At 40.4% G+C, this 21,435-nt stretch overlaps 4 protein-coding genes and 3 non-coding genes across 8 annotated transcripts; 1 reads left to right on the forward strand and 6 right to left on the reverse strand.

The window, feature by feature from the left end:
* Positions 1-1,940: 1,940 nt before the first annotated feature.
* LOC102716039 (50S ribosomal protein L20-like) lies at positions 1,941-3,543 on the reverse strand. 2 transcript variants are annotated; one of them, XM_006654621.3, is made up of 3 exons: positions 3,334-3,543; positions 2,572-2,793; positions 1,941-2,346 (listed from the first exon to the last, which is right to left on the reverse strand). In XM_006654621.3, exons 2-3 carry the CDS (start codon positions 2,755-2,757, stop codon positions 2,170-2,172), a joined length of 363 nt encoding a protein of 120 aa, XP_006654684.1. In that variant the 5' UTR covers positions 2,758-2,793; positions 3,334-3,543; the 3' UTR covers positions 1,941-2,169. The 2 variants fall into 2 exon arrangements, with proteins under 2 accessions (XP_006654684.1, XP_006654683.1); XM_006654620.3 differs by having other exon boundaries at positions 2,572-2,799.
* Positions 3,544-6,018: 2,475 nt separating this feature from the next.
* On the reverse strand, positions 6,019-9,415 carry LOC102706662 (probable WRKY transcription factor 43). The gene is made up of 2 exons (XM_006655445.3): positions 9,027-9,415; positions 6,019-6,524 (listed from the first exon to the last, which is right to left on the reverse strand). Exons 1-2 carry the CDS (start codon positions 9,413-9,415, stop codon positions 6,347-6,349), a joined length of 567 nt encoding a protein of 188 aa, XP_006655508.2. The 3' UTR covers positions 6,019-6,346.
* Positions 9,416-13,315: 3,900 nt separating this feature from the next.
* LOC121054577 lies at positions 13,316-13,419 on the reverse strand. The gene has a single exon (XR_005811965.1). It is a non-coding gene; the product is annotated as a small nucleolar RNA snR60/Z15/Z230/Z193/J17 (small nucleolar RNA).
* A 73-nt stretch (positions 13,420-13,492) lies between these two features.
* On the reverse strand, positions 13,493-13,570 carry LOC121054587. The gene has a single exon (XR_005811975.1). It is a non-coding gene; the product is annotated as a small nucleolar RNA U83 (small nucleolar RNA).
* Positions 13,571-13,780: 210 nt separating this feature from the next.
* LOC121054583 lies at positions 13,781-13,880 on the reverse strand. Its single transcript, XR_005811971.1, has one exon. It is a non-coding gene; the product is annotated as a small nucleolar RNA Z43 (small nucleolar RNA).
* A 401-nt stretch (positions 13,881-14,281) lies between these two features.
* On the forward strand, positions 14,282-16,966 carry LOC102716502 (50S ribosomal protein L9). The gene is made up of 6 exons (XM_006654622.2): positions 14,282-14,448; positions 14,860-14,994; positions 15,330-15,392; positions 16,103-16,165; positions 16,304-16,375; positions 16,448-16,966. The coding sequence occupies exons 1-6, from the start codon at positions 14,320-14,322 to the stop codon at positions 16,610-16,612; spliced, it is 627 nt and encodes a 208-aa protein (XP_006654685.1). The 5' UTR covers positions 14,282-14,319; the 3' UTR covers positions 16,613-16,966.
* Positions 16,967-17,436: 470 nt separating this feature from the next.
* On the reverse strand, positions 17,437-20,750 carry LOC102716783 (protein LIKE COV 1-like). Its single transcript, XM_006654623.2, has 7 exons — positions 20,413-20,750; positions 19,697-19,749; positions 18,884-18,993; positions 18,363-18,530; positions 18,198-18,295; positions 17,896-18,022; positions 17,437-17,778 (listed from the first exon to the last, which is right to left on the reverse strand). Exons 1-7 carry the CDS (start codon positions 20,581-20,583, stop codon positions 17,681-17,683), a joined length of 825 nt encoding a protein of 274 aa, XP_006654686.1. The 5' UTR covers positions 20,584-20,750; the 3' UTR covers positions 17,437-17,680.
* Between the last annotated feature and the right edge of the window lie 685 nt (positions 20,751-21,435).

Raw genomic sequence — 21,435 nt, forward strand, 5'->3', positions numbered from 1 at the left:
AGCCAGCTCATGGACACAAAACAAATATATACGTGCATCGAAATAAATATCATGCTGGTACGCGAGAGATGAACATTTCTACAGGGCCCATAAAGAAAAAGGAAAAACAGTGGTGAACTTAGCACAGCTTGGTCAATGGATCCCCTACGTCAATGACTTCGTCTTAACTAACGAGTAGTAAGCATCATCGTTATAACTAACCTAGGGAGCTTAGTGGAAGGCTAGTCGATAGCTCATTCACGTCTCGTTTGCCTATGCATTGCTATTAATCAATGGATTCCAGCTGATACGATGATATAGAAATAGGCCATCCAGCAGACACAAGAATGAATTGAGAAACAGAATAAAGAAAGGGTTTCAGCTGACAACGCTATCACATCCATGTTCTACCTCTGACTTTGCAGCAGGAGGCTTTGGATATCACGTACTAGGAGTTGCTTAAACAATTTCTTCGTTGCAGGATTTATTAACCAACATGTTCCAACATTCAACAGATTGCTAACCGTAGACTATAGAAATTTTGGTCTCTCTATTTTAATTTAGTTTTAAAGGATCCGATAATTAGCCGTATTTTAGATCACGTAGATGGTACAAGTGTATTTTTTTATTACTGGTACTATTAGCAAATTTAACAGAGTGTTTCTCATTTGTAATTTTTGATTTGTTTAACGGATTCACCTGAACTGAAGATGCAAATGCAACATATGAAACATATTAACAGCAACCTGAAACGCCTGTGATGTAATGCAACATATATTAACAGCAACCTTTAACATAACAGTTTTATCTCACTGTTTGCTGAGCACTGCTACTTGTCTCTATCAGGTATCGTGCCGATCTATGCTCCTTTTTTCCTCCTTTCCATCTGCTGAAATCGACTGCCAACTCAATGCGATTTGTTGAGCAAGCTCTGGACAGGCTGTGAGCGACTGAATTTCTCGTCTCTAGCTCAAAGGCCTACGTACGCGTACAGTAACCATCCAAGGAAGGATCAAGCACGGCAGAGAGAAAACGATGGTTTGCCTATTGCCCGGAAGAGATCTCTTTCAATCCTTTTTTAGATTGTCACCGTCCTACCTAACAGAGGATTAATCTCATGAGTTCCCCAGATGACGCAGAGAGCAACGGTAATACAACGTGGTTTGTGACACCTAAGTTTAAGTTAGTAAAAGTTTTAATATACAGAATTGGGATAACTTGCTAAGATGTTTAAATAAATCTTCCAGAACAAGCATTCCATCTAAAAAGCAAAGATTACAAAACGCATCGATTGGGTTCAAGAAGTTTGCACTTGTTTTTTTCACTTATCTTTATACTTATAAGCCAAAATTCAAATCTTAAAACTTAAATTTAAAGTTGATTTTGAAGTTCTTCCCATCACGGTTTATTTACCGGTCTTTGCTATTTAGATCGCTAAAAACACATGTATAAAAATTATCACAAATAACTGTGTAATCATTAATAAGCCGTTTCACGTATGCTTATGATAAGCAAAAAAATGGGGCTGACCTTACCCTCAGCTCGGCTCTTCCGTAGAATGCTGGGATATAACCAATTTACCATGGGTGACAAGACTACAAGCCATAACTATCAGATTGAGAAAGACATAACAATTTAACAGAACAGTTGATTGAAGAAAAAGATTTTACAGAGCGGGGTAGCTGTACTAGGAAATGCTACCTGCAACAGGAAAGACCGAGTATGCAGGCATTTAATTAAGAACATGCGTGCAGTGGTTGTCATGGAGCATATGTTCTTCTATAGAAATGATTATATGACGCAACCACTCACCAAATTTGAAATGTTAAGGTTACTTGACTTCAGCTGAAGGTAAGTATGAAGAGCAACTAAAAGAGCATATCAGTTCTCCATGTGCTTGAAAATAAGTGGCCACCAGGTTGCCACCTAAGTTTGCATAAAGTACCAGGCTACCAGCACGGTTTATAATCAACTCTGTTATATTTATCCAAGGTAAACAGACCACATTCTCCTAAAAAGAAACGGGTAAGAAGAACACATGTAACTAGATGTTTCTGTTCCACAGCTTACCAAACAGAATTACATAGTATGACAAGTGCAATTTCTGTAAGGTTAGGCTTCAGGCAACAATACCAGCTACATTCTGACATGATTGTAACAGGTAAAACAACTTATTGGGGATTTTTTTTCTTAAAGAATACTTGCTAGTCCCTCCTTAACAGGCCTGTTTCCAGGGAATGCAGTGCGAGAGACGTCAACAAGAGCCTTGAAGCTGTATGGCTCGTGCATTGACAGCTCTGAAAGTACCTTCCTGTTGAGTTGGATGTTCTCCTTCATCAGTCCATGCATGAAATTACCGTAGTTCACCTGGGTTGTCAATTAAAACAAAATATTAAAAATAGCATAGGGGCCATGGTGCCTGAGTTTTATACCCAAGAATTATAACTTTGGTGTATTATTTTGACTATACACAAGGATACAAGGCTGATGCTGATCGTTTGTTATAAATCATTTTAACATGAAAATGAAAAAAAAAAATGATTTCCTTGTGACGTGAGACCTCAAATGTATCTGGGATAGGCAGTTACATACCCCATGGAGTCGTGTACCAGCATTGATGCGCTCAATCCAAAGAGACCGCATGTCTCTCTTCTTGTTGCGCCGATCCCTGTATGAATATTGCAATGCCTTTTCCACCCTCTCCCTAGCAATCCTTATGCAGTTTTTTGCCCTTCCCCTGAATCCTTTTGCTAGCTTGAAAATCTTGCCCTTGTTCATCTTTGAGTTCCTGGACTCCTGCACAACCTGCTTCCCCTGCAACTGCAACATCAAATTAAAAAAAATGGACAAACATTCGAACTCGATATGGATTAATCACATAGGCTTCAGACTTAGCGCAAATCAGGCTGACATTTATCCCTAACTTGGTATGCATAAAAATGATCAAATGAATATTACCAGAAAACTATGTCCCTAATTTGCTTCATAGAACACCTTGCTGAATCAAGAAAAATTACTGAAAACAATATTAGTTCTCTTGACTCTCTACCAAAAAAATCTGTTGGTTTTGCAGATAACCTGTACCAGCATATAGTAAAAACCATCCACACAGCAAGGCTAAATCATCAAGCGGTAACTCAGAAGATGCGGATCTATTGTGGTATATGGGGGTTCAGTTAAACCCCCAATTTTATGGGGAACAAAAAAAAACTGTTATTGGTCTCCCTTGAGGTTATTATTAAGCCAAATTATGCCAGATCCGGAAGATAACCTATCTAGGGTTCATGATGCAGATTCCAGAACAGAAAATAGTGCGTGGATAGAGAGATGAGAAAAGAGGATGTGGATGCTCACCGGTGAGGAGCGACCGCGCTCCTGCTCGCGGGAGATCAGCGCAGGCGGCGGGAGGAGAGAGTAGGAGAATCCCGTTCGGGACCGCCGCAAGGGAGAAGAGCGCGGAGGGGAGCTCGCCGGCCGGCTGCCCTGCCGCGTACGGGAGAGAGGGAGATGGAGAAAAGAAAGATACTGTCTAGGGTTTACGTTCGATAGAAATGGCTAGGGGCATTTTGGTCTTTCAGGTAACTGAAAGGTTCTTTGTGATTATAACTATATAGAAAAAAAAATTGACCATACGACAGCCCAAAAACTGGCATTGTGCTATTTATCATAGCATTTTTCTACCATGTAGTCTATTGAGTATGTAGCAATATCAGAAAGCTGCTACAATCCAAACCCACATCTAAAAATCTGATGAACTCTACATAAGATCCAAACCCACACCTATAACTCTAACAAACTCCGCACACTGAAATCATGCTCTTACTAGGGGTCTAGATTAGCCATAAATTCTCCCAAAACCACCACTTAATCCCCCACTGACTCAAGCAAGCTTGCATAAAACTATACGGTTGGCTACCGCACACGCACAAAATGGAAAACACAATATCTTTTCTATAATGAAGTACGAGAGGTCTACCTGCTTGGCCAAGCGATATCCTGCCACCCACAGTAGTGGTCAGGCTTTGCTGGGCGACCACTCACTACGGGGGATTCGGCGAGAGGTTAGCGCAGTGAGGGAAGAAGGCAGATGGTCGGTGGTGAGATAATTATGCGGTGGTTCCTTAGTTGGTTCTTTCTTCTTCCATAGTTCATGGGTCGCATCTAGTGCATATAGTTGTTAAATGAGCCCAATAACAAAGTAGTTGGGCTTCATAGGAATATGGCTTTGACCTCCCGTCGTGATTTTCATTGACAATTAGAAAACTCAACCGGTTGAGAAATGATTGTTATTATAACTTTTCATTAAGAAAAAGAAGGCTCAACAAAATCTATCGAGAAAGATCATGGACGTTGATCCCTTGTACTTGAACTGAGCCCTTACGGGTCGATCCTTAACCCGTGCTCTAGCATATAGGATCATGTTAGATTAACAAGATACTTTGTGTTGATATCATTGTAAATCTATTATGTATTAGATTTGATATGTTATAATACCAACCATATTATCGTAGGTATAGCTTGATACATATGTATCATCCTTGTACACATATACCAGACCAGAGCACGATAATGTCTCCTCATTGAACATCATGTTTGAGTCCTCTGTGTACCCCGCCGCTTGTAGAGGTTGCGAACGTGATGGAGATACTTATCTACTATGTTGTTAAGCTCCACCTGCTAACCTCCCAACACCATTTACACGATAACCTCGAGCTTGCCTGAAGCACCCCAGCAATACCCATGTGTTCTCCTCTCGCGTCCCGCGCCATTTATCTGCACCGTCCTATCACTGTCACAAAATGACACCTCCGCTTGAGATATGCGACACTCACAAGGTAGAGATCTAGCGGTGTCAATCCTATCGAAGGAGGGCACCAGTCTTGGTGATAGGTGGAGGACGATAGACGCGTGGAGTGGTGGACAGGGCGAGGCTCAGAGAGCAAGACAAAAGCGACAAGAAGAAAGTTGAGTTGGCTAGATTGTTGTTCTATTCTTATTCTGAGTAGATCCCGTCCTATTATATTTCTATTTTTGTAGAAATAATTACAAGGGCACAATCCTAATTGGACGGAAGAGTTTAGGTTGTTGATGTTTTTCTTAAGAAAAATAGAAGAAGAGAAAATAACAAGATGTACAAGATATGTAAAAAAAATAAAGAAAATTATCTAACCATGTTTGCCATAGATAATAACATACTACATCTGTTTCATATCGTAAGACTTTTTAATCTTGCCTAAATTCATCAATTTATGAATGTATATAATTTATATATATGTCTAGATTCATTAACATTCATATAAATCTAGATAAAATTAAAAAGTCTTACATTGTGACATTGTGAGACGGAGGTCGTATCATTTAAGGAGACAAAATGGTGAATATAAAGTTGCATTCTTGTTGTCTGCACCATATTAATTAACTTCAGTTGCAGCTCCCAGCGCACTCTGTTCCAACATTACTGATTCAGCAAATGAGCATGCGAGCAAAGATATCTTGTTGCCTCAACGAGACCCACTGTGCAGATTTTCTATATATATTTTTTCTAAGAAAACGGCTCGATCAGTTCGCTTGCCTCGTCGGTGTTAGACTTACTAGGAAAGTCGGTTCCTTTTTTTCTCTCTTCCAAAAAAAAAACAGATTCTTTCCTAGTTTCATGATTTTATCTCAGAGAAATTAAATCATTGCATAACATTGTCAAATTTTACTGAAATTTATAGAAAATAATGAACAGCAACCATGATCGAAACACAAGATGTGATTGATTTACATATATAATTGCACGAAGAAATTAATTACAAGGGTGCTAGAGTAGCACACACATATAGTGCATTTCTGTAACATTAGTGGATATGTACGTGTCAATGTTTAAGTCGTTCCCTTCATTTGAACCTATTACCACTGGGTCATGCGTGTGCATATGTTCGTATCTAAGCAGTGTAGCACTCACTATATATATATATATATATATATATATATATATATATATATATATATATATATATATATATATGATGGGAGTTAGGACAACCTTTTCCTTCTCTTCCCCATCCGAGTATAATTAATTAATTTGGCTGTGAATATATAGACATTTAACTTGTCAAATGTTCTATATTAGAAATTTGTTCTAATCCAACAAAAAATATCTTGAGATACTGGTATCTCACGGTACAAAATTATTTATGATCGTTGGATCTAGCAATACCCATCATACTCAGTTAGATCCAATGATGAAAAATGATTTAGTACCGTGAGGTACTGATACGTTGAGATACTTGGTTGTATCGGAGCAAATCTCTCTATGTTACTATGCAGTTTCTTTTGATATGATTAATTAGAGCTTGATTAGAAGTGGAGATTAAGTTTAAATTCAGAGCTGCGAGAGGAGCTGGAGCTGCCTGAGGATGGGGTTGAGCGCTTCCATGAGCTTCTCGCACGGGTGGTTGTGGACGCCCTCGTACGTGGTCACCACGATGCCCCTGTCCTTGGCCAGACGCTGCACTTGCTTCTTCACGCTGCACGTGTGGTGCGTGCACCGGTAGTAGCTCCTGATATAGCAGTTGATTGGTGACATCCATATCAGAACAAAATTTGATTAAAGTTAATATTTGTCATTCGCAACATGAATGTACTACGACGTACTAGCACTATAGCTGATTGTTGTTCATTTGGTTGGTATTCAAATGCTCTGAAATTGCGCATGAGGGCTCAGCTCTGAAATCAATATAATACTCTGACCAAGAGAGTCCTATTTTAAGCCTAGCGCAGGTATTAACTTTCTATTTTCTATTTCTACCTTCATCCTTAAATATTATTTAAGAGATTCTAAAGATTAGTCTGGATAATTCTTATATTTCACGACAAAGGGAGCAGATTGCATATATACCGTTCTCGAGTTACTCTTGCTAAATTATGACGATATATTTCAATTATTATCTGATCTGAGATTTATTTAAAAATAACATTTTAGGTATTACTGTTTTATAATATATTATGACATTATATCGTTAGCACATAACCAATATTGTTAGTGTACTTTAGGTGTATTTTTATCTTTTAGTTTTTATTTTGATACGTTAGTTTCAACTACAGTGGTACGCCCTCGTCGTATCGGTTCGAACTCCGGGTGGCCAGCTGACGAGTCCGAGTGCCAAAAACAGGGAATGCTATGCACGCAGTGCAATGGAGAGCATGAAAAAGACATACATGCCTATTAGTTAATTCTGTTCTTTTGGACAAAAAAAAATCAAATTCATCCTAACGTGCAATTACCTCTATTCTAAACTCAACTCATGGTTGACCCCTCCCATCACCCTTACTTGATGTACGGTACTATCACCGTCTCACTTTAGTATATCTTTCTTTACCCTTCACTATGGCACTTCAATTCTCATCCCCACACTTCGCGTCCTAAGTTCCTAACTTAGCTAACCACCTCCGTCTAAGAACCAGGAGCTTGCTTTCTCTCCAAGTGGGATGTTCAAACTCAGAAAATCGTACGTGTTCTTGCCCCTATAAATCCTTAAAATGTTATTTAGCAACTTCAACAAATAATGTTCTATCATTGATCACATTTTCCTCTAAATATTTGATACTTTTGAATACTCAAAATTCCACATGGATTATTTCGTGTAACTATTGTCAGGTCATTGTTAGGTTTGTCAAGTCATGACCCTCCCACCCTTTCTCTTAGACCATGTCTCTACTTTAGACCCCCGTTAAAACATATATGACACATCACACAACTACCATATAAAAACATTTAATTTTGTAGCTGAGTGTTTTAAGGAGTCCAAAAGAAGATATTTTATCCCATAAGAATTTTCTTGCTCTAGCAACTACCAATCGTCCTTCCTTGTGTTGTCTATTGCTATTGCCTCGTACCCCATGCAATCAAGCCACACTTTCTTAGCCTTGACCTCTTGTCTTCTATGGTTCACACTATGTAATCCTCTCTCACACTACTAAAGGATGTTATATTTGTTTCCTTGTAAAGTCGCCTTTTCATTCTAACTCACCCATCTTCACCTTGATAACTTAATGCAATGTTCTTGTTGTGGCCTCTTCATTCTAACTCACCCATCTTCACCTTGATAACTTAATTCAATGTTCTTGTTGTGGACTATTCGGGTTCATCCTTTCCTTATAATTCTCTCCACATCTTTCATAAATAGGCTAGAGTTGAGGACATATCCATATTTCCATTTGATTGAAACACAACGGTCCATGTCGGATTCACATAAAGTTTACCCTGTTACACCATCGTATGTAAGTATAATATTGTTTTGTTAGTGTAGTAGGTAAAGGATACTCTGTAAATCTTGTTATAGGTTTGTCCTTGATAATAGTATATGTAGGTGACCAACGTGTTCTTGAACTCATCGTTTTGTTTCTTCTTAAAATGTGTTAGTTATCTTATGAGCGTCCTCAATGTATTTTTCATGCCAAAAACAATCCAAAGTGTTGCATGCTATTGTTTACACTCGAGTATATGCAACATGTATTTCTATCATTCACAACGGAATTGGATTTAAACTTTCGTGGAGATGCCCCTTATCATTTCTTGCATGGCATACAAATAACTATAACTTATTTTACAAAATACAAAGTTACATAAATATATGCTATATATATCATTTCACAAGAATGCATACAAGCTTTAATATATAACTCATATAGTTCTAGCTAAAAATGATGGTGAGTATACATATAATTTTTTAATATAGTTTATAAAATTTATATTTGAAGATATATCATATTTTAATCTGTCCCACCCAAAAATATTTGGATACACGAACGAACGAGGGGATATTATTACAAAGTTTAAAATACTTTTCTCACGACGACACTTGCATCACCAGTAGCGTTTAGAGTTAGCGGTTGGCTAGCCAGAAAGAATGGTATTATAAAACTTTCTGATTTTATTTATATTTGTCCATATATATTAATGTATATGTTTAATATATGTATTTAGATTCATTAGCACACATATAAATTTAGGCAATATCAGTAAATCTAAATCTTGTAGCGTGGAGGAATAATATATATACCTGGGGAAGTCACTGTTCTTGACGGCCTTCTGCCCGTACTTCCTCCACCGGTAGCCGTCGTCGAGGACGTCGTTCTCGCTCCTCGTGTGGAACGCGAACCTCGGCGTCCTCCCGCCGCCTCCAGCCTTCCTACCGTTGCCCCTCCCACGCCGCGCGCTGCCCTGCAGCTGCCTGTTCGTCGTCGCCGTCGCCTCCGTCACGCCACTACTCCCTCCTGCAGTCGTGACGGTGCTGCTCCCGCCGCAGCTGCTCTCCGCCGCCGCCGCCGCCGCTGCCATCCCGCCACCGCCACTCCCTGCACCCGCCGGATCCTCACCCAAGCCCGCCGCTGAGCTCCCCGCGAGGAGCAGCGACGCCGCCCAGTCCCCCGCCGGGCTAAGCGGCGCCATCGAGCCTAGCTCAGCAACATCAAGCGGCGGCAGCGGCAGCGGCAGCGGAGGAAGCAGCAGCAGCCGCCCGTGCTGACCGCCGCCGGCCGGCTGCAGGCTCCCCGCCTCATCGCGCAACCCCCCGTCCATTGCTAGCTAGCACCTCCGGCCGGCGATCGAGATGGAACAGGTGCACGGCGGCGGCGCGACACAAAATATATAGACCGGCCATGGCTACGTGCATGGCCGGTAAGCCGGTTAGCTGTGACTGGAAGGTGGAGGGAGGCGGTGTGGGCGGGAAGGTGAGGGGAGGTGGGGGTGGGCAAGCGTGCAGCAGCTGCTTCCCCTCCCCCCGTGTCTCCGAGAACCCGAAAACCCTGAGAGGAGGAAGCGCCATTAACCGATCAACCACCCCCAACCACCCGGCGTCTACTGCTCGCTCGGCCGCCCGCGCGTGCGTGTGCGTGCAACGGCCAACGGTGCAACCTGTGAAGGCGTCGTCAACCATGGAAAACTACTACAGTTAATTAATTAACTTGTGCGTGATCTAACGCTTTAGAGATCGGCTCTAGTTGTGAACTCATGGTACGTGTAATTAGCATCTCTCCGCAGTGTGTGTGTGTGTGCAGGCAGAGGTTTGTTCGCCAAATGAAGGCGATCGAAACCGTACGTCCTTAAAATAATCATTATACTATTCACATAGTGTGGATTTTGGATGTGTGGTCAATAGTGTCTTTTGACCCAGTATATAATACTGCATCCATCGTAAAATATAAATATTTATATGTTGTTTACTGGATATTAAAGTTGAGAAAAAAAAAGATTACATGTCATTTAATAATGAGAAATGGACGAGGGTGAGAGGGTGAATAAGAATAAGATATAAAAAATCTTGAATAAGAGATGGTTGATAGGACAACTAAAATGATCTTATTTTAGGACAAGATTCAATTACTATAAATGATTTTATTTTGCGATAGAGTCAATATCACAACTTCACAAAATGTGTTTTGAATATTCTGAGACCGCTAAGGGGCTGTCGCTCGCCCGGGCTGGGTCTTCTGTTTGGGCTTGGCCCAGCACTGTATCCTTATGTAGAGTGAAGAGAAGCACTGGAGATTCACACAGCACACCGTTTCTTTTTTCACACACTGATAATTCAAAAGAAAATCAAAAGGCACGCAGTAACTTGAGAGTTATATCCATGTCTTGCTTGAAGGCACAGTCACGGCAATTGATAATATGGCTATTTGTCAAAGATTGGCGTCCTAATTTTACTGCACCACACGGCGGAAAACACTACCGATATCAAGAGTTGCACCCGTCACGATCGCTTTCTTTGGCTGGGAATTTTTGGAAGACGTGTGCATGCTCACGTGCGTACGTAAATTAACAATTGTGCATGTGCTATAGCGTCAACAGCAGCGTCCTGTTTACGACAGGTAAGTATGTCCTAATTCCTCCCTGCACATGGCTCTACTTGTTGGCTTCTGGTGTGCTGTAGGGCACAGCTGTTCTGCTAGTTGCATTGCAACTTTGACATCAAATTGGCTACAAATCTGCAATCGATTGATCAGGGAGGCACTCCAGTGGGCGTCAAAGTACTAGCAGATATCACTTTCAGAAATTAAGAGGATTCGTTAATTGTTACCAACACGTTACCCTGTGGCTCCCTTGGATATATTGATTGGGTTAGATTTCGCTTGATGTTAACTGAATTAGGATGTTTCAGTTTTTTTGCTATATGTTTTTCAATGTCTAATTTTGTGAGTTATTTCTTTTTGCGAGGAAAGCTTATGACCAGCTTGCATTTATATGTTATCAGTTTTTTGGATCTGATTCCAGTGCAGGTGGCAATGGCAAGATGCCTATGAGAAACAGCAAATGTTGTAGGCTTGTAGCTTCCTACCGGCTACCGCTACCTACTGTAGCAAGAATTATCACAGCAATTCTATTGTAGCAGTGAACTAATTATTAGATCAGAAACTAGATGCTCAGATTGTATACCGTCACAATAGTAACTGCACTGGATCTCAATTCCAGCTTTTGCCTTTCAGGCACCCCATCAGCGATGTCTCCCTTGTTGGAAGCAAAGCACATATGTTAGGATAAAGATGAAAGCTGAAGTAAAGAGAGATATCTCCTGATATAAGCTGAACAAAACAGAACAAGATTTTGCTTGCTGAAATTGAGCTACATACAGGAGCTCCTCCTAGGCACTCATTTAATCCTCAAACATCAGCAAAGCATGTCACTATATATCCACTGACAATAATCAACTAATTCAGATTCCTAGACAATAGGACAGAATGCAATCTCACACAATTGCTGCACCAGAAACATAACAGTAAATTATTTGGATAGATAAACATGCAAGAAATCTTAACTCAGAATTTCTCTGCTTCCAAAACAAGAGCTAAACAGAAAGTTGGAGAACTTGATATACTACTGCATGATCTCATAAACGAAGTGTTGAACTCATCACTCCAGGCACAAAACATGTACCGCGGTTATGATTTTGCCAGTTTTGAAATATGTCATTACAATTCAACTAATTGTGAATATGGCATTATAATTTTAGAACTATTTCAAATATGTCATTTTTGGATCAAATTGTCTTTTGCATATGCCAAAGGCACAGTAAACAGCAGATGGATAATATGATCCAAAAAATACACCGAAAAGGTATGAAGTGACATATTTCTAATAGTTCTGAAATTATAATGGTATTCTTACCATTAGTCGAATTGTAATGATATGTTTCAATCTAATTAACCCTTTCCTATTACCATTACCGATTCGCCATGAACGTAGCAGATCCGAATAAACTTTTTTTAAAAAAAAAGTAAATGGTTTACTACTAGATCAACGAGCAACCAGTTCATTTGCGTGAGGACGTGGCTGCCTACTGAGTCCTGACACGAAATCTCGCCGCAAAACATCCCGGGAGGGACAAGACGGAATTCCAAACCACCCAGAAGATACAGACAAAATCTGCCAGATCAGATTCTAAACCTGAACGCTAGAACAAAGGAAATCCCATTAGAACGCGCAGGCCGGGGACCCCGAAATTTGCAGCCACGCGGACTCCTCAATCGGGAGGATTTGGACCGGGACGGTAAGCCATTCTCCACAAGGACAACTAGGGTTTCGAATTTCGAGTCGGGAACGGACGAGGGGCTCGTATCCCCGACGAAAGGTGGAGGAGACAACGCCGGATGGGCCGGACTCGAAGCGGTCAAGTCCGCCAAACTGGGCCCCTGGATGTGAAGTTACACTGGGCCGTATCGCCAACGAGATCATTTACGTGGCATGTACACATGGGCCGGGCCGACCGCGCCAGAGTGCGGCTGGACAGGGAGCATGATGCCTCCTCGACATTTTAATGATGTTATCTCGACGATATTTTCGACATGAACCAAATCAATAGCTTAAACACGATAGTATTTAATGGCTTAATTTCAATGAAGCACACGTAGAGGTACTGGAGTTTGACAAATTTCAGTCGAATTACTGTGGTTTTTATTCACATAATATAAGGATTTTACAAGTGTAATGATAATGACTGCGAATAAAATTCATTGAACTAAAAAAATAGGCTTTAGAGTCCTCCATATCCACATCACGATATGACAGCTTTCGACTTTTGAAAGTTTTCGTCGGTATAGTTCGTCAGGATGTACGCTATCTGTGTTCTGCTTAACCACGTCTCATTCCACCAGACAGCCTCGGCTTGAGCATTTGAAGACAACCGCTGTTCTCGGTTTGAGCATTTGAAGAAAAGAAAATCCTCGGCTTCGAATACTAAAAGATGGAAGGCCTGCACAAATAAAAACGAAGTAAATAAGAGGCAGATATGACAGTTAAAGAACACCAGAACGCAAATCAAAATAAAGTAAAGCATCATTAAATTAGGTGGGTGGAGGTCGTCAGTTAGGAGCGAAAGACTATTTTGTTCTTAGTAATCATAACCACTTGGGTTAGATCATCTGAACTATGCACTTGTTGCTCATCACTCGGCCTTGTAACCCATATGAAATAAAAAATCTACTCAAGAAACTTTAAAAAAAAGGAAAACTTGGTAAAAAAAACCAATGAGACCTCAGAAGGAAGGCAGTAGTGTATGTCCTCACAAGATCTCAGAGAGAAAGGTTTCCACATTGATCATCACAGGCCTCAAAAAGAATAACCAAACAAAAACAGCATAAAAGATCAAAAAACTTTTGTAAGTCTGGACAGTTGACCTCATAGAGAAGATTAGGCTTTCCACATGAAAAATTCAGACATATGCTTGTCTATATTTTAATCTTATCACCGGCCAATTCAGACACTTGCCAAGAGAGTCAAAAAAAAGCAAGAAAGATCTCATGGAATTCGGATTTCGGAGGACTCGGAATATGGGTGGTGATATATCAGGATGGTCGGCAAGGCAAAAAAATTCGCCAGTTACGACGAACGAGACCTATAGATACAATCTTCACCGTCCTCGACCGAAATAACCAAATCAAATCCCCATTCGAAACACAGAAAAACACACTAAACACTAACTAGAGAAAAATTCCCAGACAAACCAAAAGAGAAATCCCTAAGATTTGATATTGCAGATCAGAAGACAAACGCGAGATCCACGAAGCAGGAGCAGATGCGAGAAGAGATGGCGGCGTGTACGATATGCATCTGCCTCCTCTTGCTCGAGTATATATAGAGGCATCTGGGGAACTAGGGTTTAACGGCGGCGCTCGACTCGTGTGGATCTCGTCAGCCGTTCGATGAGCGAATCGCGGCCGTCCGATCGCCAAGCCACCGCTGACGTGGGCCAAAACTATCGGGCTCGGCCCGCGAGGCCCAGTACAACTAGGCCCATGTCAATTAAGCCCTACTGACCTAGGAAAGGAAGGCTCCCGCACAGCCGCTTCGCCGTCGCCATGGCATCCGCCCGCGCCGCCCTGCTCCGCCGCCACTGCCTTGCCGCGGCCGCCGGCGGCGGCGCCAACCCAGTACTCTTCTGCGGCCATGGCCTCCGCTACCGCAAGCTGGAGGTCATCCTCACCACGGTAACGGCCTGCTCGCCCGCCCCGCCGTCTTTCGATCCGCGGCCATTTCACTCTGGGTCGCCACTTTGATGCGTGTGTGTGGTTTCTGGAAGGTGGGAGTGCGTCTTGCTTTTCAAGGATCTGAGTAGGAGGTATGAGGCTGTGGGTCGATTGTTTGATTGGGCGTTTGCTACGGAATGATTTGAGCAAGTGAGTTCGGCTGCGTCTTGGGGATAAGTTGAACAGAAATTGCAGATTATTCCGCGCGTTTTGAGATAGTAGTTTTTGTTTACTTGAGGATGATCATCCGTTTGATGTACATTTGATGACCCAGAATGACTTTTTGAGATGCCTTTGTTACACGATAGTACATATTAGGGGAGTTGAAACTAAGCTGTTAACACTCAATAGTTTCTTCCTGGTGTGCGGCAGACTATCGATAAGCTGGGCAAAGCGGGGGAGGTGGTGAAGGTGGCCCCCGGACACTTCCGCAATCACCTTATGCCCAAGATGCTCGCTGTCCCAAACATCGACAAATTCACTTTACTCATCCGTGAGCAGCGTAAGGTTTGATTTTTACCTTTAGTTCTTCAATATACTACGAACATTTGATAGCTATATTTCAGCTACCCTCACAAGCATGTTTACTTCAGATTGGTCGTTTGATATTTAATGAATGATTGCATTGTTCTTATAACCAGAATCTCAAATGACTTGCACCATAGGTTATATGTTCTGTGATTTTTACTATGAATGGTGAATCATACTTTTCCGTGCACAATCATTGTGTTTTCACTAGTTTATTGCTAATCAAGTTTACTTGTGGTTGACTGGTCGCTTGTATAGATGCAGTGAAACTATAAGTTTGTGCCTGAAAAAATCACTATTATTTCTTTGATCAGCTTTACCAACCTCAAGAGGTGGAGGTGGTGAAAGAAGTCCGAAAGGAAGATGACGATGCTAGAGTAAGTTGTTTCATGATGTACATTGTTGATCAGATCCCTTTTTATTGCTTTCTTCAATATTGATTGCTTAGTAACATTATTCAAGTGCTGAGTTGCCTTTGATATGTCCACTTTGGACTTATAGACTATCTAGAGGCCTTGATTTCATAGTGTCATGGAGTACTGTGCCAGCATAGGAGCACGCTGTTTATTTCTGTTTTGTAGAAGTTGTACTTTGGATATTTCATTTCTGTGCAGAACAGTTCCAGTTCTGTACTTAGTATAAAATATTGAACATAGAACCATTAATAGTTCTTCTACCTCTTCTTTGGTAGTCATTGCACTTAGTACTACTACTTAAGTTTCTTCCTTTTTTACTCAACACTGTTGTAATACTATCTTCAGTGAAGATTTGAGCACAGTAACTTTCCTGGCTCTGTAATTTGCACACTTTTGCTGCATATAGAGGTCACCTTCAATTCATTCTTGAAACCATATTTTGTCGCTGATAATTTGATCAGATTTCCAGTTGAATTACCAGCGGCTCCAACTCCAAGAATTTCTGGAGCTAGGAAAACCCAGCTCCCAAGAAATCTTGGAGTTAGAGCTGTGCCACACAGGGCCTTACATCTGAAAATGTCATATTCTGGTCGAAGCCACATGTTTTTTCAGTCACAAACTACTTTCTGCTTTCAATTGTTAGTTATTTACTTCTGAAAACTTTTGAACAGCAACAGGAAGAGAAACTGAAGGAGTATCAGACGGCAGCAAAGCGTCTTGATAATGCTCTCTTGGTTAGTATGATTACTCCAAAATTGGGAATCCTTCTGTGGCCGTGTTTGGTTCCATGTTCCAATCAAGCAACTTCATTTCTTTATACTCGTTCACATCATCCAGCTATTGCAATATTGCTCATTCATCTATTCTGATAGGTGTTGAGGAGGTTCATCTCAGTTGGGAATGAACTACGGTCTCCTGTGACAAAGGATGAAATTATTTCCGAGGTGTGTCTCCTGCTCATTCACACAGCTTATTCAAATTTTAAATCTGTAGTAATATCTCAACTTCATCAACAGGTTGCACGGCAACTCAATATCAATATCCACCCAGACAATCTCCACCTGCCATCACCATTGGCATCCCTTGGGGAATTTGAGCTGCCCCTCCGTTTGCCAAGGGATATACCACGCCCAGAAGGCAAGCTACAATGGACTCTAACGGTTAAGATCAGAAGAAAATAGGTCGAATTCATGGGATCATTTTGTTGCCCCTCCAAGGAGGTGGATGATACTAAGACGTTGCAGAATTCAGAGCAGGAAACTTAAGATAAAGTTTGTTGCAAAATTTAGCCCCATTTTGGAAATGGGGTTTTGCATTCTGCGTGTGGTTTTCTGAACCTGCTCAGTGACATTCTATTCTTGGCCTTTCTTTGAGCAGGACGATCTGTAGTAGTCATCTCATTCGTAAAATGCTGAATAATCTTCCTGGAATAGATATGTTGCAACGATTATTTAGCAGTCAGCATGGCCTGTGTTGTGTCTACAGCCTCGTGTATTTTTCTTTTAATTGATGTATTGTTGCCTACGTTATACTCCTATATAGCATCATCCTTGAAGCGGAGATTCGTGGAAGGACAGCTATTGTTGCAACATCCACTTCTGTAGTCATATTGGCATCCTAGATGAGAAGTGTTTACGACATATTAGAGCTTATGGACCTTAACTCTTGGCTTCTGCATATGCTTATAAGTTAAAATTTAAATTTTTAACCTTAAATTTAAAATTGATTTTAAAGTTTTTTTATCGTAGTTTATTTTTCAGTCTTTGTTTTTAGATTTTAGATCACTGAGATCATGTATATAAAATCTTACTCACAAATTGTTTTTCATTTGCAAATATATCGTTTGGTTTTAAAAAAAACAAAAATGAACTTGTATAACGATGTTTAAATTGCACGCAACACAATCCGAGAAGGCTTTTATATTTCAAGAGTTCACCAGACACACTTCGACATAGTTAATTTGCACTCAACAGTTAGAAGTAAAAAAAACTCAACAGTTAGAAGTAAAAAAAAATACTATTACAAGTGCGAAGTTTTTCTCTTGTATAGTGCGTGTAGATAGTGCAAACCATGATACAAACTCCCGACGGATGAACAAGGAATATGAGTCACCTACTTCTACATAATTTACAGAATCATTGTGATCCTAGAGCTCGACAGACTACTAATACATCATGATGCTCAGGATCTAGTTCACTGTACTCATAAAAGTCTGAAAATTTTAGTTAAGTTGCAACAGAGGAGATATCTCAGCTTCTGCTTGCTCCTGTTCTGTCCCCAAGAATTGTCTGTGGGTCCAGAGTTGATAGAATTTGGGGCATCGACATGCCACCAGATACAACAATCTCTGCATAACACGTGTTAGGAACAAGTCAAGGCATCTTTCAACATAACTTGACTACCTCTATGAATATCAACTTATCAAGTACAAGCGGGAAACAGAAAGGGCGAGATTGTGACTAACCAATGCCTTCACGCACAGAAAGATTTGGCCTTATAACATCTTTCGAATTTACCATGAAGATATCACCAATATAAAGATGGTTGGTTGGGACATAGACACAATACAGTTCCTCTTGACCAGTATAACTCTGTTACAGCATAATGATGGGATGAGATGACATAGATATTCAAAGCAGACATTACTCCATGCTAATAGAAAAATGAAATGGATATCAACACTTGGATTATTCGTCATACAAATGACATAAATATCAGCAGTCTAACATAATCTCAATCAAGATAATAGTTAATAGTCGTCTGAACCTGGAGAGATACTGATGATGTAATGAAACCAAATGCATATTCTCCAATACGAGGATGCCTAATGATAACCACTTCCTTGAATGCCTGTTTGTTCTGATCTGTAGAAACCAGTTAATTTAGCACCCAAGCAAATTTGCAGATGTATTAATGTGACAGCAGATTTACCTGGTGATATTGCGGCACTTATTTGCTTGGATGCATTGTAGATATGACGGACAAGTGGCATGCGCTTAATAATCCACTCACCAAGGCTAAGGACAGATGCTCCAACCCAAGATGACATGAAGACTCCAACCACAAATATGAAGGTAACAGAAGTGATAAAGCCAAGACCTAGGGATTTATTGGAGCATAAGTAGTGTGAAAAGAATTAAGGAATAGACAACAAGCATCCCACATTCCACACATATGTGATTAAGTTCTAACATAAAAAATGAATTTTCTGTACATCATTCAAGCTTCTCAGATCTCTGACACACTATTAGTTTGAATAAATATATAACAAAAGTACTACGTCTAACATTGTACCAATGCAAACTAAAAGCAACCAACAATGTATACAGAAACGTGTAATACTGTAAAGGACTCAGCACTAACTAAAAGCCAGAAAGACTGCTATTTTGGGGAAAAGAAATTATAACGTGAGCAATCAACTATTTTCAGAAGAATTGTAGTAGCTCACATACCAAATATGTTGATTCCCAGTTGAGCATAGATTGGAGAGAAGAATCCATCAACAAAATGAATGAACCACCATGTGATATAGAATGTTATGGCTATCGGGAAGAGAATTACACTGGAAGCATCCGGAAAAGAAATGACCAAAAGAGAGCATTTTAGTGTGCATGTGAAGAGATATAATATCATTGAAACAATAATAGCAAAAGAAACAGGTGGATGTATATTTCACTTGTTGCATAATCATTGATGAAGCAATCACATGAGTGCCAGCTTATAATTCTATATAACTTCCTCCAAACATATCCCTCTTGGTATTTTCTCAATTTCTCCCAGCCAAGTTCCATTTTTTTAAAAAAAAAAGATGAAAAAGGCTATATCGCATATTCCAAAAAACAGGTAGGCACTGTCATGTTAATCAGCAATGAAACTAGTGATCTTACCAAAGCACTTGCCCGAATTATTCCCAGTTGTGCAAATAGAACAAAGTTTGAATTCTGGAAGATTTTATTAACTCTGTAACCCATGAATTTGACCTTTTTAATTATAGCCACATTCCCAAGTATGATATAATTTATACTCAGAAAAATCATTTCATTATGACAATATCACAGGCATTGTAGCATAATAGAACTTTCTGTTAGCTAGAAAGAATTATATTAGTTCAATGGTACACACTAGTCGAGTGCATAGATAAAGAAGCAGAGATTTAACAGAATTTTCTGGTAGCTAGAAAGAATTATACTAGTTCAATGGTAGACAATAGTCAAGTGCATAGATAAACAAGCAGATATTTAGTCAGGCAGCATTCTCAGACTTGCCATCCAGTCATGAATTTCTTTGAAGCCCAACTCCGGACCACCTTATGAAAAGCCTGCATCACAGAAAACGTAAAGGCAATCAGAAAAGGGGATTATTAAGCTTCAACAATAAAGGAGAAATGTCAAATTTGTAGAGCATACTTTTTGTGCAAGACAAGTATCAGATGCAAAAACATGAAGAAGAACATAAACATTACGCTTGGAGCTTTTTGCTGAACACTGCTTTTTGAAAAAAGAGCTGTCATTGAGACTCACTAAACAAGAAAGGGGTTTACAAATGACCAAAACCGTAACCAAACTAATAAATTTACACCACATCCTGCTCTGTTCAAGTTATAGTGCCAATTGATGCAACGTTTTCTCACCTTCCTTTCTAAGCAGATTAAAGGATAAACACAATGATTTCATCACTAATACGAAAAAACTGGATTTATCACACCAAACATGTACATAGTATCGATATCCTAGCTCACAAACACAATAATGAAGCATATCTACCACATAAACTGCAAGAGTGTTATTTTTTTCATCTTACATGATACTCCGTATCATTAAACCCCATACCTACAGTAGGATAAGAGAACAGCAGAAATCAAGCACTAAGCTATTATAAGCCAAAATATACAGAACTAAACTGCACCCAAATTAAGACTAGGCAAATGTAAACCCTAAATGACCCAGGTGGGGAGGAGAGAGGGCTGGGCTAGGACGGGCACCTCGCGGCTAGAGGAGGAGAGCGCGGCGGAGGCGGAGGAGGAGGCAGCCCTGTCGCCGTCCCCGTCGCCGTCTCCGGGAGCCGAACCCCCGCCGGAGACGGGGATAAGGAGCTCCCGGTCGCGGACGTCGCGGCTTCCCATCGGGCTCAGCGGAGACTTCTCGTCGCCCATCGGGCACCTCCCTGCCGCCGCCGCGGCGACCTCCCGGCGGCCTCGTTCGTCGCCGATCGCTGCGAAACGGGGATGCGGCTCGGCGCCAGCGAGCGAAACGAGGCCTCCCCTTCTGTCCTTTTTTTTCTTCCTCGCGTCTTCTCTTTTTGTTTTTTTCGCATTTGTTTTTTTTTCCCTTCTCGAGTAGTGTCAAATTTTTGTTAGCGCATACCAACCTGTCGCCGATGCACGGGTCCACGTGTACGCGCTAGATGAAGCTGTGCTTAGTTTAGATGACGATGACGATGACGACGACGACGCGTGATTTGGGCGTAAAATAATCGCCAAATGGGGGATCGCACAAATTTTGGAGCAAACAAAATCAAATGCGTAAGCATCAACTAGAGGTGTCTAATATTGTATTATTAATCTCTAAAACTAAATTTTAAAAATTAGGTTGGAAAATATTTCTAATACATTCTCTAGTCTATTCTCGATATCTTATGTATATTTAAAATCGTACTCTAGATTTATAGCAATACAATTTATTTATAGCAATACAATTTATTTAGTTTTGTCCATATATTAGAATAGTGCAATTTTTATGCACAATATTTTTTTACAATTTCTCCATTAACCCTGTTTTGAAGTCAACGTAACAAGACCCTACTTTTTTTCACTTTGTTTATTTGGGGTTCTTAAAAAAACAAACAAACCAGCCATCGGAGCCTATTTCGTTAATCCACACTAACGGTGTTAATATAGCAAAACAAATGCCACTAATGGCCTTCCTCATTAGACCCTGTTGTATTATCTGAATTTGGGTAGAATTTGTTCATTTGTAAATATGTACACAAAATTAAATTGTTTAAA

Source organism: Oryza brachyantha, chromosome 5, assembly GCF_000231095.2.
Source record: "Oryza brachyantha chromosome 5, ObraRS2, whole genome shotgun sequence".
NCBI lineage: Eukaryota > Viridiplantae > Streptophyta > Magnoliopsida > Poales > Poaceae > Oryza > Oryza brachyantha.

Bases quoted from the DNA above. Each gene is read 5' to 3' on its own strand.
- LOC102716039 (XM_006654621.3), bottom strand. From the start codon at position 2,757: ATGAACAAGGGCAAGATTTTCAAGCTAGCAAAAGGATTCAGGGGAAGG. The intron at 2,347-2,571 runs GTATGTAACTGC...TTGACAACCCAG, and splicing joins CTGGTACACGACTCCATGGG to GTGAACTACGGTAATTTCAT.
- LOC102706662 (XM_006655445.3), bottom strand. From the start codon at position 9,415: ATGGCGCCGCTTAGCCCGGCGGGGGACTGGGCGGCGTCGCTGCTCCTC. The intron at 6,525-9,026 runs GTATATATATTA...CTGCTATATCAG, and splicing joins AAGAACAGTGACTTCCCCAG to GAGCTACTACCGGTGCACGC.
- LOC102716502 (XM_006654622.2), top strand. From the start codon at position 14,320: ATGGCATCCGCCCGCGCCGCCCTGCTCCGCCGCCACTGCCTTGCCGCG. The intron at 14,995-15,329 runs GTTTGATTTTTA...TTCTTTGATCAG, and splicing joins TCATCCGTGAGCAGCGTAAG to CTTTACCAACCTCAAGAGGT. The intron at 16,376-16,447 runs GTGTGTCTCCTG...CTTCATCAACAG, and splicing joins AGGATGAAATTATTTCCGAG to GTTGCACGGCAACTCAATAT.
- LOC102716783 (XM_006654623.2), bottom strand. From the start codon at position 20,583: ATGGGCGACGAGAAGTCTCCGCTGAGCCCGATGGGAAGCCGCGACGTC. The intron at 18,994-19,696 runs GCAAGTCTGAGA...GGATGCTTCCAG, and splicing joins AAGAAATTCATGACTGGATG to TGTAATTCTCTTCCCGATAG. The intron at 18,023-18,197 runs GTTCAGACGACT...ATGCTGTAACAG, and splicing joins CATCATCAGTATCTCTCCAG to AGTTATACTGGTCAAGAGGA.